Source organism: Gekko japonicus, unplaced genomic scaffold, assembly GCF_001447785.1.
Source record: "Gekko japonicus isolate JY-2015 unplaced genomic scaffold, Gekko_japonicus_V1.1 scaffold657, whole genome shotgun sequence".
Taxonomy (NCBI): Eukaryota; Metazoa; Chordata; class Lepidosauria; order Squamata; family Gekkonidae; genus Gekko; species Gekko japonicus.
The window spans coordinates 79,326-96,333 of NW_015175989.1; the positions used below are offsets into that span (position 1 = coordinate 79,326).

The 17,008-nt window shown below is 43.8% G+C and overlaps 1 protein-coding gene across 1 annotated transcript; it reads right to left on the reverse strand.

The window, feature by feature from the left end:
• Nucleotides 1-3,117: 3,117 nt before the first annotated feature.
• On the reverse strand, nt 3,118-14,500 carry LOC107123150 (proteinase-activated receptor 1-like). Its single transcript, XM_015426337.1, has 2 exons — nt 14,291-14,500; nt 3,118-4,328 (listed from the first exon to the last, which is right to left on the reverse strand). The coding sequence occupies exons 1-2, from the start codon at nt 14,376-14,378 to the stop codon at nt 3,118-3,120; spliced, it is 1,299 nt and encodes a 432-aa protein (XP_015281823.1). The 5' UTR covers nt 14,379-14,500.
• Nucleotides 14,501-17,008: the final 2,508 nt, after the last annotated feature.

Genomic DNA, 17,008 nt, shown 5'->3' on the forward strand with positions numbered 1-17,008 from the left:
TTGAGATTATTTTCAAATTTTGGTTCAGTTTTAACTTTACAGTATAATCCTCATGTTGATTATATTCTTTCCCCTGCCACTGATATATATGACCAAATGTTAAACTCATTTTAGGGCAAAAATAGATTTAAAAAACAAAAAATAAATGAAACGGAATTATAGATGAAAAACTTCCTTCAAAAGCAAATGGCTCTACAAATAATAAATCAGGGTGTTCTAAAGATATGCTGTTATAAAAATTAGGAAAGAACTGAGAGCACAGTGCTCCTACCGAATTGCTTTCAAGTGAATGTCCTGATCATACTTTACTGCATTCACTGCAGCCATATATCAGCATATATCAGTTTGGTGTAGTGGTTAAGTGCACGGACTCTAATCTGGGAGAACCGGGTTTGATTCCCCACTCCTCGACTTGCACCTGGCTGGGTGACCTTGGGCAAGCCATAACTCTGGCACAGCTGTTCTTGAAAAAGAGCAGTTTCTGTCAGACTTCTCTCAGCCCCACCTACCTCACAGGGTGTCTGTTGTGGGGAGAGGAAGGGAAGCCGCTCTGAGACTCCTTTGGGTAGTGAAGGGTGGAGTATAAATCCAATCTCCTCTTCTTCATTTCACTATGAAACAAGAATACTTTCCTATCTATGGCTGAGTTCAGACTGGCAGTTTGCCCTGATATATGCACATTTCAGAAACGTTCCACAACCAGATTAAAGGGGCAGTTCACATAGGCACATCTGTCTGGCATTCCCCAGCTGTACTCAACCCGACTTGTAACGCTTCGCTCCTGAGTTTAAAAGATACCTGGTGAAAGTGGTATCAAACCCTGGAAAGCACGATTAGCCCGCATCCGTCCCACACCAACAAAGTGTGAACGCCAAAAGCCGTGTTTTTCTTGTGCAATTATGCACTTATGCGCATATTTCCAGATTACAAAAAAGAAAGCCGCGCCTTACAGCCATGTCTCCACCAGGGTCGGGCCAACAGTGTGAACACTCCCTTGCACCTCCTCCCCGGTATGCTTCCACATCAGTCGGTGCAGTGTGACCGGAAAACCCAGAATAGTTTGTTCCGGGTCTTTTTTGTTACAACTCCCTCCCGCTTCAAACTGCCAGTCTGAACTCGGCCTACGATTTCTCCAGCTATTTGGGTATGCCGAACTATGTGGATGAATTTGGAATCTAATCAGTATGGATGGACACAGACTGGGAAACTGAACTCCTGAGCTCCAAACCCCGCCTGAACAGAACCAGTTTGGGTGGCGTCAGGCCCCACCCCAGTGTGCCAACCTTACTCAGAAGCAATGCTCTCTTGCCACTTCTGGGTGGTGTTGGACCCTGCCCCCTGGCATGCCCGCATTGTCCGGAAGTGACACAAGCATGCTTGGTGATGCACTTGTGTCACTTTTGGGTAATGCGGACATGCTGGGGCGGGGCCCGATGCCACCTGAAAGTGGCGTGCATACATCAGGCTGAATGTGTTTCTGAGCCTGCCTGAAAAACTTTGGGTGAGTGTCTGGGGAAGGTGCCTTCCCTGGACCTCAGCTCGCAAACTCTGAACTGGGCGAAGTCTGGGCCGGTGCCCATCTCTACTAATCAGTGTTTCACACTGGTGGATTTACATTAATATAAATGTAGCTTCAGGATATTCAGTGTACATGTAATATATATATAAACCAGCACTAGCATTTAGAACTGTTAGAACGGAATTTCTTATAAAACATGGTTTAATTCAGAAGTCAAAAGTTCATTGCTCTTGACAATTAAAAAAGTTGTGCAACTTGATGTTTATATGACAATACCAAACCACGAAAACTGAGTCATATATTAAAAAAGTATTTGCAGATGTTAAAATGAGAAGGATCAAGACAAAAAGAATGTAGTAGTAGCATAAAGTACATGGAATGTGGCTGAAAAATCACATGAAAAATATTACCTTTTAATTTCAGATATATCCCATATGGTAATAGAAAATGTGCCTGACTGGCACACTGGAGGCCTAACTTCAATATCTATTGCACCCATGAACTTACTGGGCCACCCTTGAACAAGTCATCCTCCTTCAGCCTCACTTCTCTGTTTGTAAGTGGAAACAGCATTCACATTGTTGCTGTAATAAAATAAACACTATAAAATAACATGTCACAACAACCACCCTATGAGGCAGGTTAGGTTGAGAGTCACCCAGTAGGCTTCCACAGCACAGTGGAGATGTAAACCTGGGTCTCTCAAAGACTACTCTAACCCCCTAACTATTACAGTGGCTGCTTGGTTTTGGAAATGCTGTGAACTACAGCAGAAAATTCATAACTGCAAAACCAAGGATAAAATGTAAGCCAACTTGCTAGAGGTTTCTGTTCTAAAAAATAATCTGTATGAAGTGAGTCCAATGCTTAAAAGTGGAAAACAGCATCATAAAATAAACTTCTGTAAACCTGGGTCTTTCTCGCTGAGACATGCTGAAACTCTTCAGTTCTTTATCCTTCCTTACTTGCCCACCCTAACAGGCATATACAAACCTGAAGACTCATGAGTTGTTTTGAGGTATAATGCAATGAAATGCTGTAAAGGCTGTTAGTAATATTCTATCACATGAACCAAAACTAGAACCCAGAAGGCTGCAATAGAAATAAAGGGGCAGTGCTATATAAAGACAGGATCAAGTTTGAGCCTAACGACTGACCACAAGGTAACAGATTTAGCATTTGATAACTGCAAATAGATCCATTTACATTCACCCACAGAAATGTTTGTTATTTATGCCTACAGAAAAGTAAATTTTTGCACCGGGGTGTGCGTGTCACGTATTGCAATGAAAACAAAACATAGTTTTCTGTAGCCTCTGACACTGGAGTAGCCTGATTTTCAGTGTAATTGGATTCCACAGAGAACTTATGTAAGTCAGGGAACAGAATCCACACAGATGTGCTGTTCCACTCTACTATCCCCACTCTAAGGTCCTCACAATTGAAATACTACATTGGTCATAATGGCATACATTATGCTAGCAAGTACGTACTGATCATATTGAAATGTGTACATAACTGGATATTCTTCAGTACAATAATGTTAAAAATGTTGTACAAACCAAAAGTGCACAAAATGTACATTTGTCTACAAAGGTTCATGTCAATAGCTTCCTGTAGACACTATTTCCAAGTGTACTGGTACATGTATCTCTTCGATTGGTCCTGATCATTGACTGGCCACTGATGCTGCTACTGCAGGGTTCAGAACTCTTTTTACCACACAACAAACTGCTAAGTTGTCGCTGACATTCAGATGAAGCATAGTAATAAATCAAAGGATCGATACAGCAACTTATGCTGCTAATACAGACACAGAGGAGGTAAGCAAAATAGATGTTCTCCAAGAATTCATTGTAAGAAAAATGTATGTAATGAATTAATAACAGAACATTTGTGGGACCAAAACATATTATAAAAATGGAGAAAACCGCTACAGACAAGAGTAAAGCCCGGGTCTTTTTGCTCTTCTTTGCAACAATATCAGAAGAGCTCAGACATTGGATGATACACACATAGCAGACAGAAGAAATAATGAATGGCACCAAAAAGAAAAGGGAAGAAAAAACCGTAAAAAAAATTAAGTAATACCCTTTAAGATCGAGTTCATCCAACACATCATGACAGGTTGTAATGTTCAAGTGATGTATTCTCTTTGTTTGTTCTGTGATAAGCAGAGGTATAACCCCAGCTATGGCTACAACCCAGATAGTAAAACACACCATAGAGGCACGCCCTAGAGTGCGCCATGACAGAGCCTGCATTGGATACACCACTGCCAGGAACCGGTCAATGCTTATTGCCGTCATTAGCAGTATGGAACAGTACATGTTGCAGTAGAAGGCAGCGGTGACAAAACGACACATTTCTGGTCCAAATACCCAGTTGTTTCCAGAAAAATGGTAGGATATTTTAAAAGGTAGCACACTCACAAAGAGTACATCAGCAGACGCCAGGTTGAGCATGTACACAATAGCTGGCTTTCTAATCTTCATTTTTATCAGGAACATAAGAATCGCCATGATGTTCAGGGGAAGACTCAGTGCGACTACGAGTGTATAGACTGAAGGAACAAAAAGGGTTAGCCATGGGCTAGTCAGGTATTCCTCAGCAGCTCTGGAAATATGTTTAGGCAACTGTTTCCGAATTGCTCCAATTATCCTACTTTGATTTATGGATCCCGATCCAACATCCAATTCATTTTCAGCTTCTGAGTCTGTGTAATCCCATGAAAAGTTTTCAACTGTTTCATCGCTCGAAGAATAGACAAATGTTTTTGGTTGGAGACTATCATTCTTGGGAAGTAATCCTAAAAAAATCAAGAAAAAAATTACACACATTAGATGTTTTCTGTGAACTTCAAAACTTTTGTGGGTTGGAGAAGAACTCAGGAAATGGAGTTTCACTTAATTCACACTGACATTGTTTTTCTTGTTCTTTAGATCTCTTCTAAATTTAGTATACTCTTTTTTGTCCTTATATTTTATTATAGTCACTTCTACCGTGTTTCCCCGAAAATAAGACACTGTCTTATATTTATTTTTTCTCAAGAAGACACACTAGGGCTTATACCACAAATGCATAGAAAACCTACTTGGGCTTATTTTTTGGGTAGGTCTTATTTTCGGGGAAACAGGGTATGTAACATTAAACTGACATTCCAAATAGCATACACTATACTAACAAATATATACACATCACATTAAAATTTGTATATAACTGGAAACCTTTCAGTACCAATATTAAGGTTTAAAATGCCATATAAACCATAAGTACATAAAGTATCAATAAAACATAATGTAAACAACTTCCTGTATAACTGTTACCAAGTACTCTGGTGCATATATCACTCTGACTAGTCATTGGCTGGCAATGGGTGCTACTACTGCAGAGTTCAGAGCTTTGCTTACAACACAAGAAACTGCTAAGCTGTTGCTAACATTCAAAAGAAGCATAGCTATAGATGAAAGGACTGATACAGCAACTTATGCTGCATAATCATTGTGATCTTGCTGCCCCCCCCCCCCCAGATGTGGGCTTGACCTGCCAGTGCCTGGCTGCCCATTTCTGGTGCAGCATCAAGTCTGCCCATCTCCACCTACACCATGATTGCACATTTGGTGGAGCAGAAGAGAGCACTGCAGGATGTCACCTCCTCCATGACCATCATGCATGGGGAAGAGGAGCTCAGCATCCGCTCCAAGAACTGGCTGACCCTCTCCCAGATGCTGCATGTCCTCAAGTCCTTCTAGGACAACACCGACGTGCTGTGTGCCTGGGGCAAGTCACCCCCCTGATTCAAGGGCTGGATTGGGTGCTGGCTTCCTCACTGGAGCTGGCTGTTCTCCCACAGGTCAGGTCCTTGTCAAAGAGGAGGCTGCAGGTGGGCATCAGCACCAGGTTGCATCCTCTCTACAATAAAGAGGAGTACTAGCTGGCCTGTATCTGTGACCCATGGATAAAAGGCAGCATTGCTCTCCTGAATGCAAAGCTCTTGCAAGGGAAGCATGAGCTCTGCAAAGACTGTGGAGGCTACAGGCCAACAGACATGGCGAGAGGAAACAGCGAGTGGAAGAGGCTGGGGAGGAGACCCAGCCCAGCACCTCTGCCTCAAAGAGCCCAACCAGGGAGAAGCCCCACTATTGGCTGTCAGCAGTGAACCAGGAGGTCGGCAGCGGTAGGGATGCCAGGCATGCGATGGTGGAGGATATGGTAGAGGTGATGGTGAGGGGGTACCTCACCAAGTCCCCTGACACCCTCAGTGCCATGGAGTCAATCAAATTAACATTTAGAGGTTCCAAGCCAAGTATCTTCCTATGACGTGGGCAGGCCCATACCCACAGGGGTGCCTACGAGTGCCCGGCACCCTCCCCAAACAACCCGGCACCCTCCCCAAACAGCTGTGCCTCCCCTTCCCCCTTCTGAAGTGCCCGCCTGGCTTGCCGGGGGAGGGGAAGCACATCTCTCAACCCACGCTTGTTTGCTGCCAGTGTGATTACCAGGTAAGGCCAGCTTGGGCAGGTGGAGGGAGGCAGTGCTGGTAGAGCCCTGGGCAGCTGCAGGCAGAGTGCAGGTGCTCTGGGTCCTACTGGCCAGCGGAGGAAGGAGGAGGCAAAGGCATGCAGGGAGACTCCCCACCACTGGAGGAACGGGGTGAGAGGCCAGTCTGTGAAGCGCACCCGGCAGCCACAGGTTGTCACTCCCCACTCTTCATTCTGTGCTGCCTGCCTGCAGCAGGAAGGAGGGTGGCGGGGAGGGAGATGAGCGTGACAGGGTGCTGTGCAAGGCCGGGGCTGCCTCGCCGTTCGCCCCGCTACTGCATCATATACAGGTGATGGTGGCAGGCAGCAAAGTGGTGCTGCAGTGCCGTGTGCAGGCACCACCTCCTCCTCGTTGGGCATGCCCCCCCCCAGTGCTGCTGCCCAGGAAACCAGGCAGGCAGGCAGAGGTGGGCTGGGAGACAAGCTGAGGCAGGTCCTGGGTGGGTCTGTGGCTCCGGACAGCCCTTCCCCTCCCCTCCCCACACCAAATTCCACCCTCCCCAGGTGGCAGCTTGGTGCACCCAACAAAACTTTTCTTGGTATGGGGCTGGATGTGGGCATCTATTTCCAAATTATGGTCCTTGCATACACAAAGGTGATTCCTCCTGGGATCTTCGGATGGACCTCCTGCTTCACTGAGGTAGAAGACTGGATCTTTCATTTAAGGAAAGAAGTGAGAACCAGGAAACACATGAGCAGGTGCCATGCTGGGCATCACTGATCTAGTGCATTTCCTGACATTAATGCTTACATTTAATGTAAGAATGACTATGGTTTTCTTTTGCTCTCTGCCTTACAAGGGATCTGTGTATTGTGATTAGGTCTGGGGAGATACCTGATTGTTAATATTTTCAAGGAGTGAGGGTGGCCATTGCTTCTCTGTCCAACAATCCTTGATGGTACCTGAAATCCGTTTGCACATAACAACAACCAATCCAGTAAAAACTGCAACAGACCCTGCTTTCCATCTTAAGGCTCTTGAATCTTCAGGCATAGGGACTGTCCCCCCATGACCTGAAGTGTTCTCTCCCTCTCTCTTTTTAAAAAACTGAACACCTACTTAGTGACAAACTGTAGCAAACCGGGCCACTTTAACCTGTTTCATAATATTTTGGTTAATCCTAATAAGTGGCATTAAGGGGTTTGATCCCTGGCAGATATCACTTCTCAAACTGGATAGCAAGCAGGGCTCGCAGTACAACAGAGGTAACGTATCTCAGGGATGCTGGAGAAGCTTTGCTAATGAGCTGTGAGGGGCCATCCAGTCTAGACCTGTGGTGCCTCTGGCTCCTATCAGCAGAAAGAAAAGGGGATCTTCATTAGGGCAGAGATTGCAGTGGGAATCCACTTTTTTCAGTCTTGTTACAAAATGAGCTGCTTGAAAGAAAGAATAAACCCAAAAACCACATACACAGATTCCAGTGCTAAATTCCAGCTGGATATTCTTCGTGATTTCCTATCCACTGACATGTCAGCACCCTTGTGTAATGACAGGAAAATAAAAGGTTCAGCAACAGGGAAGGAGAAATGTGCTTCAGTAATCTAAGCTTCATTAAAAAAAACAACCCCTGTTCCAGCCAATGTAATATTTAGGTTGTCATTTGTGAAAAGCTATGCATGCATTTTACATTAAAACTACCTCATGAGAAACTGTGTTTCTTAAGGCAATTCACAATGTAGACTAAAGTTTGAGTCCAGTCATGGCACTCTCCAACAAAGTTTTATTCAAGGTATGAACTTTCGTGCGCACACACACTTCCTCAGATACTGGATCTATCGCAATGTAGAGTGTTTACTAACTCGGTCATGTAATGAATAGCCAAGAGAAGAAAGCTCATTCAAACCAATGAAGAGAATGGCATTTGAGCTCCAAAAGAATAGATTATAGTATCACATGACTTTTATCCAGCCTCACAGTATTACGGCCTCGATAGGCAAGTTCAGTAGGACCACAGACTTTTTTTGGGGCCATTCATCAACATTCATAAACAAAGCCAGAAATAGAACAGTGATTTTTCTATGTAACTGATAAAAGCTTTTATTCCTCAAAACTAGCTGATTTCCTGTTTAAATGCTCCACACACAGTGAAAGTATGAATCTTACTTATAAGTACATGTCCCTGCACTTTAATTTATTCACAAAGACTGATATTTCATAACTGCCACCACCATGTTTATTATGAACAACTGCAAATACTCGAAAACAAACATAAACCACATGCCTGCCTGATCCAAGTTTCCAAATCCTCCTCCTTAATCCCGATGTGAAGTCCACTGGAAGTAACTGAACGATCTAGGCAGGCTCTCTCATAAAATGTGGATATAAACAGTACCGATTTAAAGCTTAAACTCTTATGAAACTGTAAAAATAGCAAAGATACAAGATTACTTAAGTGGATGCCTTCATACATGACTTGGTGACACGGGGATACCAAGCCCAGGATTTTCATGCTGAGTGAATCCTTTGTTTCAGGCCATCTCAAAATGATGCCACCATATATTCCCCAGGCTCTGGAACAGTTGTAGCCCAATATTCTTATACTGTACAAGCATCAGTAAGCAAATGAGAAGGAAGGATTTATCCCTTTAGAAGCTGTAACATCTAGGACACAAGAAAATGCCATGTCCCACTCCCTGTGACATGGACCAAATGAGACACAAGCTTGTGAAAAGCCACATCAGGGAAACTATAACAGATCCGGGTCCAATAGCACCTCAAGAGACTGAAAGTTTCAACATATAAGCTTTTGAGAGTCAAAGCTCACTTCTCCAGACTTTTATTGTAGTCAGAAGGTGGGAGGGGTGTGTAAACATGCTTCTAAAGGGTACAAAGGTACAACACTGACTAGGATAAAAGGACTCAGAGATCTCCATTTCTTGTGTCTCATGAAGGCAGCTTTGACTCTTGAAAGGTTATAACCCTGAAACTCTAGTTGGTCTCTAAGGTGTTACTAGACTCGAATCTAACTGTTGCACTGCAGACCAATGTATTCCCCATGCTAACAAAGGGAAAAGACTGGAATTGTTGTTGGTTAGAAATTCCTTTAAAGAAATTCACAGGCCCTTAAGGCAGATTGAACAATGGATGGAAAGCAGGAAACGTTACGCGGCGTTTGTTGCATTGGTAACAATTATTCCATACACACTTTGTTGGATTCTTAAAAGGGGGGTATGGGCTTTTAAAACCAGGAGTATGAAAAAGGCCAATTAAGTCAAGATCATTACAATATCATGGCATACTAATAGTGCAATCCTAAAAACATTTTTTTGGAGTAAGCCCCACATCTAAGTAGGATTTTGAGCAGACTTGCTTGGAATCATTCTTTATCTTTCATAGGGAACTGAAAGTCCTCTACCAGTTAGAATCTTGTACTAATGCAGAATACCCTAATCTCATACTGCTAAGTGTCGAAGACATAATTTCAAAAATGTAAAGCAGATTACTGATGGGGCCAAGGCAGTGGTTTGCTGCATAGTCATCTGGACTACAAACGAGGTGGTCTCATCTATGGCAACAGCTGCAGATCAATTCGAGAAATACTGGAACGTCACACTGTATTTCCCAGAATATCAGCATAGAGCAAGGAAACAATGGGCAATGCGATACATTTTGTAACAGACTAAAATATCTCAAGTAAAAAAGGGGGAAAGTAAAACACTTGGCAGCCTCTTTGACCAGAAGAAACATTATTTCCCAAATTCCATGTGCAATGAGACCAGATTGATCCTCTGAGAATCTCCAAGAAATAGTTCTCATAGCTTCTGCACTAATTCCACCCTTCCCAAGATTCTGTCCCTGATGATTCATTGGGAGAAAAATATATCTCAGGTTATATTCTACCCCAGTGATTCTAAACCAGGGCCATATACCCACTATAAATAGGGGAGGGGAACATTCAGAACTCTGGTGGGAAATTGGCAGCATTCAGAACTTGAGACAGCCCCTCTTCTCCCCACTTGCAATAGCTTCTAACAGCCCAGGGTTGGCACTAACTGCTCCAAAGTGGGGTAACCTCAGGACAAAAAAAAGCTTAAGAAACTGGAGAAAGCTGAACCCTTAAGTTCTGGACCTCCCCAAAGCATATACACCCGCACGCACACACTCTGGAGACTGTCCCCTTGCAAAAGATCATGTACTGGTGCCTGGTCCAGAAACTGGTTCTGGCACCAAAGGCTTCTATTTGGGGTGCCCCTACGATAGGATCAAACCATATACCCCCAGACTCAAAAGACTGATTTGCAATAGCCCAAAGCTTGTTTTGGGGAGCAGGCAGCATGCAACTGTTCCAGTTCCTTATGCAAACCATCTTTCCAATGTAACCCTATCAGCTTCTTAGGGGAAGCTCTTAGCACCAGAACCAATGTTTGTACTGGGCACCAGGGCATGTCTCTTGTAGGGAATAGTCTCCACAGTCTGGGGATATGTGATTCAGGATGGCCCAATGATTATCTTGGGGAACAGCTTACCCCCCAGTTTCTTAATCAACATTTGTCCCGGGGGCATCTCACTTTGGAACAGTTAGCACAAATATTTTGTTGTGGACCAGGGTACATCACAGGTCCACTTGTAGGGCAGAGACCTTTGAATGTGGGGGTGTATGATATGTGGTGGTCCAAAGGTAATTTTTGCATACAAAGCTTTAAGTATCCTCAATATTTGGTGCTGGATTTCATGAATAAGGGACTAGGAAATGTGAATAAGGAACCAGGAACTGACTTCAGCCTTGTGGAGATTCCTATATCATAGAAATCATTATCAAACTCACTGCTCCATGAAAGAAGAGTAATGTGAAATCACCTTTCCTATCCTGATATGAAACATAACTGCTACCTTGAAAGACATCCCTGAACTGAAGAGTTTACAGAGGAAATGTTCTTTCCACCAGCATGCTTAACAAAAACCAAACTCTGGAATACAAAACCAAAACAAAATAAACCTTGAAGCCCACAAAGTTCAACTTGATCCTCAAGAATTAAACATGATAAGGACTGACTCATCAAGAGCAGCTCCAAGTTTCTAGTCAACATTTTGCCCATTTATCAGCAGTACAAGAAGTGCAACAAAAATGGAGGATTAGATAAACAACAAGAAAGACTCGCTCCTTCCTACATCTCCACACTGTTAACAAAAAGTAAATCCAGTAATCTCTGAAAGTGAATATGCTAGATTTCTACCACAGAGGGAACTTAAAACATTCAGAAACATAGATCACATGATATTTATTGAATACCTATGTGTTTATTCCCAAAGATAACCAAGAAAAAAGTTTACTAAACTAATATTACTTTTTCAGCTGAATTAACCAAGCACAGCAAACAACTGATATACAAAGACAGATTTACGTGGGTAGCTATGTTGGTCTGAAGCAGCAGAACAAAGTTTGAGTCCAGTGGCACCTTTATGACCAACAAAGTTGTATTCCGGGCAGCCTGGAATTTATTTGTTGGGGGGCACGGGCTTCCTGGGGGCACTAATTAAATTAGTGACGAGCTGCACTGGCCCAAAGCGATTCCTGTAACAGGAATCGCTTTGGGCCAGCCCCACAAGGCCAGGTACATCTCTGGAGGGGAGGAGGGAGCTTGGGGCATGCGGTGCTACCTCACCTTTCCTTCCCTTCCCTTCCTTCTTCTTCCTCCGCCCGCCCACCACCACCAACAGGAGGAGGAAGAAGGAAAGAAGGACTACAAGGGCCGGCATGGATTAAAAGGCAAGGTAGTGCCACGCACCCCAGGCTCCCTCCCCCCCACGCCGGCCCTTGTAATCCTTCTTTCCTTCTCCCAATGGGAGGAAGATGAAGGAAGGATTACAAGGGCCAGCGTGGATTTTAAAAGGCAAAGTACTCTTCTGGGGGGGGGAAGGCAGCGGTGGGGGCGCTGAAGATTCAATAGGGGGCGCTGATTCTGGGTATAAACTTAAATAAATAATAATAATAAAAGAAACAAAACTGGACTCATTGGAGCCACTGGACTCAAACTTTGTTCTGATATACAAAGAGTAAGGAAACGATCCCATGTTCCAGGCCTCCCATGTTTTGTACTGCTGTATTTGGCTGCAATCCTGCTGTTTTGCTGCTTGACTCACACAGGCCACTTCCAGAGACTGAGCTCCAGGAAAGGGATTTCTTATCTGTTTCAAGCAGTTCCTTGCCCGCCTGAGGTCATATATGGAATTAACTGTGACTTATTAAAGACAATTTTAACCCCCCCTGGGGATTTGATGGGAGAGAGCACAACTAAAGACCATGCTCCCACTTTTAATAACTTTTTGACAAAAACAACACCTTCACAAAGACTGCTCCTCCTCCTCCCCTTCTCACCCCCTTGGGCTTTGTTTCAGCAGGTTTGTTCACTTCCAACACAGCAAGGCTAGCCTGATCTCCTCAGGTCCCGGAAGTCAAGTAGGGTCGACCCTGGCAAGTATTTGGATGGGAGACTTCCTTCCCCCCCCCTTTACTCAAGTTTTTAATGGACACAAGTAAAATATAAGCTTCTCAAGATGTTTTGGTTGTAATGAAAGCTTAATATATGAAATGGAACAAACAAGAAATCTGTCTGCTAACTATGGCTGATACAGAAATCAAGGAATTTCTGTAATGTTAGTTTTGATGGCCATGCAGCATAGTGTCAAAGGTGGCCCTAAGTTTTTTTCTTTTTCTTTTTTTTAATTTAATGTTATTAATATTAAAAAGGATAAAACAACATAACAGTGCATTCAAACATGTCACAAGAACCAGCTGATACATTGAATGAATATCCAAAGCAAAAACTTAAAAACACAGCCTAACCCAAACAAATTACGTAGCAAAAAACCTTAAACACCGTCTTTCCGTTTGTATGCTAATGAATGACACAAGGAGCCCCGACTACTCAAGTGGTGATCGAACTAAAGTATTGTGTCCTACTAGCCTAAACCAGTGTAAGATTAAAAACGTATCCAAGGAATATAAGCAGCCTTAGACGGAATTATGTTCTTCTCTGACATATACTGAAGCACTCTGAACCACACTGCGACAAATCGTTCATGGGCCTTTGATAATTTTGGGCAAACTGGTAGATTTAATGATGTAATGTCACTTATTCTTCCTAACACCTCTTCCCAAAACGAATGAATTACCGGGCACTCCCACCAACAATGAAAATATGAGCCTGTGTGACCGCATTTCTTCCAGCAATGTGAGCTTAATGTCAGCTATATCTTGTGCAATTTTTCTGGTGTGAAATACAATCGGGTCATCAATTAAAAAAACTGCAACCGAACATTAAAGTTCTTTGATCGATTTGCGGGAGAGTTCCAGATGTCAATGGGAGACTTCCTTGAAATACCAGGGTTGTGACACAGGGCCAGACAATGGCAAACCACCTTGAGAGCCTCTCTTCCCTTGAAAGCTCTACCGGGTCGCCATTAATCGACTATGACCTGACAGCAAAATAACAAAACCAAAAAAAAAAAGACAAAACACAAAAAAACCCCGCGAGGAGCAGAGCAGCTGAGACCCTTCCTCCCTGGAAAAAGCAACGGCGGGTGGGGGAGGGGGGGACGGCCCGGGTGCCTCTTGCTTCCAGCTGATCCCAAACTGATGCCTTATAGTCTAAAGAATAACATCCAGGGAATTTACTCTCTAGAGTCTTTTGGTACATTAAGTTTAACGCAACATAAAACTTTTGCGGGCTGGGGTCTCTTCGTCGTCAGAGCCACGAACCCCGTTCTCAGTCAGCGGATACATACATAGGAGTTATTATATATAGGCAAAGATAATCCGCGGGCTGCAGTGCCACTTCTTGCACCCGCGTACCGCGCTCCAGGGTCAGTTTTACCTATGTGTAAATAGTGGAATAAGGCGGAAGAGAGGAAGGCCTGGCGTGATCTGGTCCATGGGGTCGCGAAGAGTCGGACTCGGCTGTGCGACTGAACAACAACAACAACAACAAATAGCGGAACAGCGCTTCAGTCACACTCGGGACCCAGCCGCCCACGAAGACGGCTTCTCAACTCACTTGCAGAGCACAATCCTCAACAGCGTGAGTTACACGCTTCTAAACCCACGGACGTCGGCGAATGGTCGCTCTGATTGTGCGGTGGGGAACGGAGCTAGGAGGCCCGCCGCAGCACCAGCCACGTGAATTTCAGAAACCCCTGGTATTTTTGCCCGCAAAAATGGCTGAACCACCTTCCCCCACAGAGACCACCCCAAACTCGACTCCTCGCTGGCGAGAACCGGGCGCCACCTACCACTTTGCGCGGAGGGAAGGGAGAGCAAGAGAGAGACCAGCGCCGCGCTGTAACAGCCCAGCAACAGCAAGACCGCCGGCAACCCCATGGCCGCCTCGCTCGGCAGGGACTGGGAGAAACGTCCAGAAACCTGCAGCTCTCTGGCCGCCTCCAAACTCCTCTGAAGGAAACTCTCAACAGCCAGTGCAGAAGCAGCCGCGCCACCGCCAGTGGTTGAGAAGAAGAGGGACGGGCAGGCGGGACAGCCTCCGCCCCAAGGCGGCGTGGGAGGCGGGCTTGGGTACGAAGAGAAGCCGCCTTTTTGCCCTGTTCAGCCTCAGCCCCCCTTCCCGAGTTCGAGGCACGGAGGGTCACGGAGGAATTTACTTAGCTATCACTCCTTAAGGACATCTTGCTCATTTGCATTCACCATTAAAAGAAAGCTACCACGCACTGATTCTGTGTTGGCAATTGCTAACACAAATGGGAATCCCTTTAACGCGCTTTGGCAACTCAAAAGGCTGGGGAAGTCAGGCACTTTTATCAATTTACCCATTTCTGTTCAAGTTCTTGAAAATGATACTCAGATATGAAGGGAAACTAGCCAGGTAGGACCAAACCACTGAAGTACAGTGACCCAATACTGTGGCACTGAAGTCCCTCAAAATCAACATAGATTGGGGGTGGTGGTGGTGGTAACAGTGTTGGTCTGAGGCAACAGAACAAAACTCTTGAGTCCAGCTGCACCTTTAAGTCCAACAAGTTTTATTCAAGGTATGAGCGTTCATGTACATGCACACTTCATAAGATACACTGAAATGGAAGTTACCAGCCCATACATATAGGTAGACTGGTAACTTCCATTTCAATGTATCTGATGAAGTGTGCATTAACATGGAAGCTTATACCTCAAATAAAACGTTGTTGGTCTTAAAGGTGCCACTGGACTTAAATTTTGTTCTCAAAATCAAGTCACACTCCCCCTCCCCCCGTAGTTTGCCCCAAAGCCAGGACTGGGAGGGAGAGAAAAGAGATTGAAATGAGTCAAGACACTTTGTTTCCACCAAGAAAGCCTGAAGTCATGCAGCCAACATATGCTCAAGGACACTATTCAAGGAGATATTGGGCACTGGGTGATAGCAGTTAAAATGCTTCCTGTCTAAAAAAAAAGCTTCAGGAGTGATTTCAATATAGCCTTCCCCTTGAAGGATTATGGAATGATTCCTTCTTTCTATTAAACATTCACCCACACAGGAGCCAAACAGTTCACTATTAGATAGGGTTGCCAGCCTCCGGTGGCACCTGGAGCTCTCCCGCTATTACAGTTGATCTCCAGATGACCAAGATCAGTTTCCCTGGGGAAAATTGCTGCTTTGGAGGGTGGGCTCTGTGGCATTATATTATGTTGAGGCTCCCCCCACCCCAAACTCCACCCTCTCCAGGGTCCACCCCCAAATCTCCAGGTATTTCCCAATCCAAGGCTGGTATTGGCAAAACTAGCATATTCCCCTCAAGAATTCTCGAGCAGCACTTGATTTCTCCACTGAAGAAACTCTTTGCTTTCTGGGGCAGCAATTCCTTGTGTGGAAAGGCATGTATGTTATTTAGTAGATATCGAGGAGCCAAATCTTTGGCATGTTTTTTTTTATTCGGGGGGGGGGGACCTCTTCAGAATGAGCCGTGCAGAACTGTGGAAATACTTACTGGCTTCCCAGCTGACTACCCTTAAGAGAAAAGGCTGAACTCTACCCCAACTGGTCTTGTGGAGGCAGGCTTCAATAGAAGCAGAGGATAAGGGGAAGATTTCTTTAGTTTTGTAGTCAATCCCCAAGCTCTCTCCAAGCCATTACAGTTTCTTTGGAAAATGGAGTAAGACCCTTTCTTCCAACAGCACTTTGAGGTTCCACTCTTAGATTTGAATATATAGCTAAACTGCTCAGTTAGAAACACACACATTAAATAATCAAAATAATATACAACACAACCTCAAAAGAAATTTAAAAATAAACTAGATGCTGATTTATTGCATTTTATTTATGGATTTTTCCCCTTTTCTTACAAAAAGACAGGCACAATTTATTTCTTCAAAATACCTCAAGTACATTGCAAAAAACTGATCACTATTCAATTTGCCCCTTTACACTTAAATTAAAAGGTTGTATATAGACGATTTTATTGAGGCAGTAGTGCATTTTTAGTAGGAATGAATTGCAAAATATATATTTTTATACAGTAAATGTTAAATTTATAATTACCTATAAAACTTTGAATTGCACAATAATTCACTTTACAATCGACAGGTTTCTGGAAAAGAGCCATCCGCATTTAAGCAAAATATTTGCCAAAGCTGTTATTTAGAGACACAAATTAGGATTTTTCTCTATGAATAATTGTCTAAGGAAAGCTATACTGGGGATATATTTTTAGTGGGAAAGGATTTCTAAATGTTCTGTTCAAATAAGTATCTTGCATATTTTTTTAAAAATCAGACATACAATGTTTGGATGCCACTAAATCAGACCCTTTTAAATAAAGTACCGACACCAGCGAGAAATCAGGAAGTATTTAGGTTGATTTGAACGTTCTTATTTCCCTACTGCATTATCAAAGGATAAAAAGGCACATAAGTACATTCCTCTGGACTTCCTTGAAGAAAATGTCTGCTGCATAATAGCTTCAAATGGTTAAAAAGACCCAAAACTGGGACCCTTGATGTGAAGGTGAGTCCACGGTCCCATT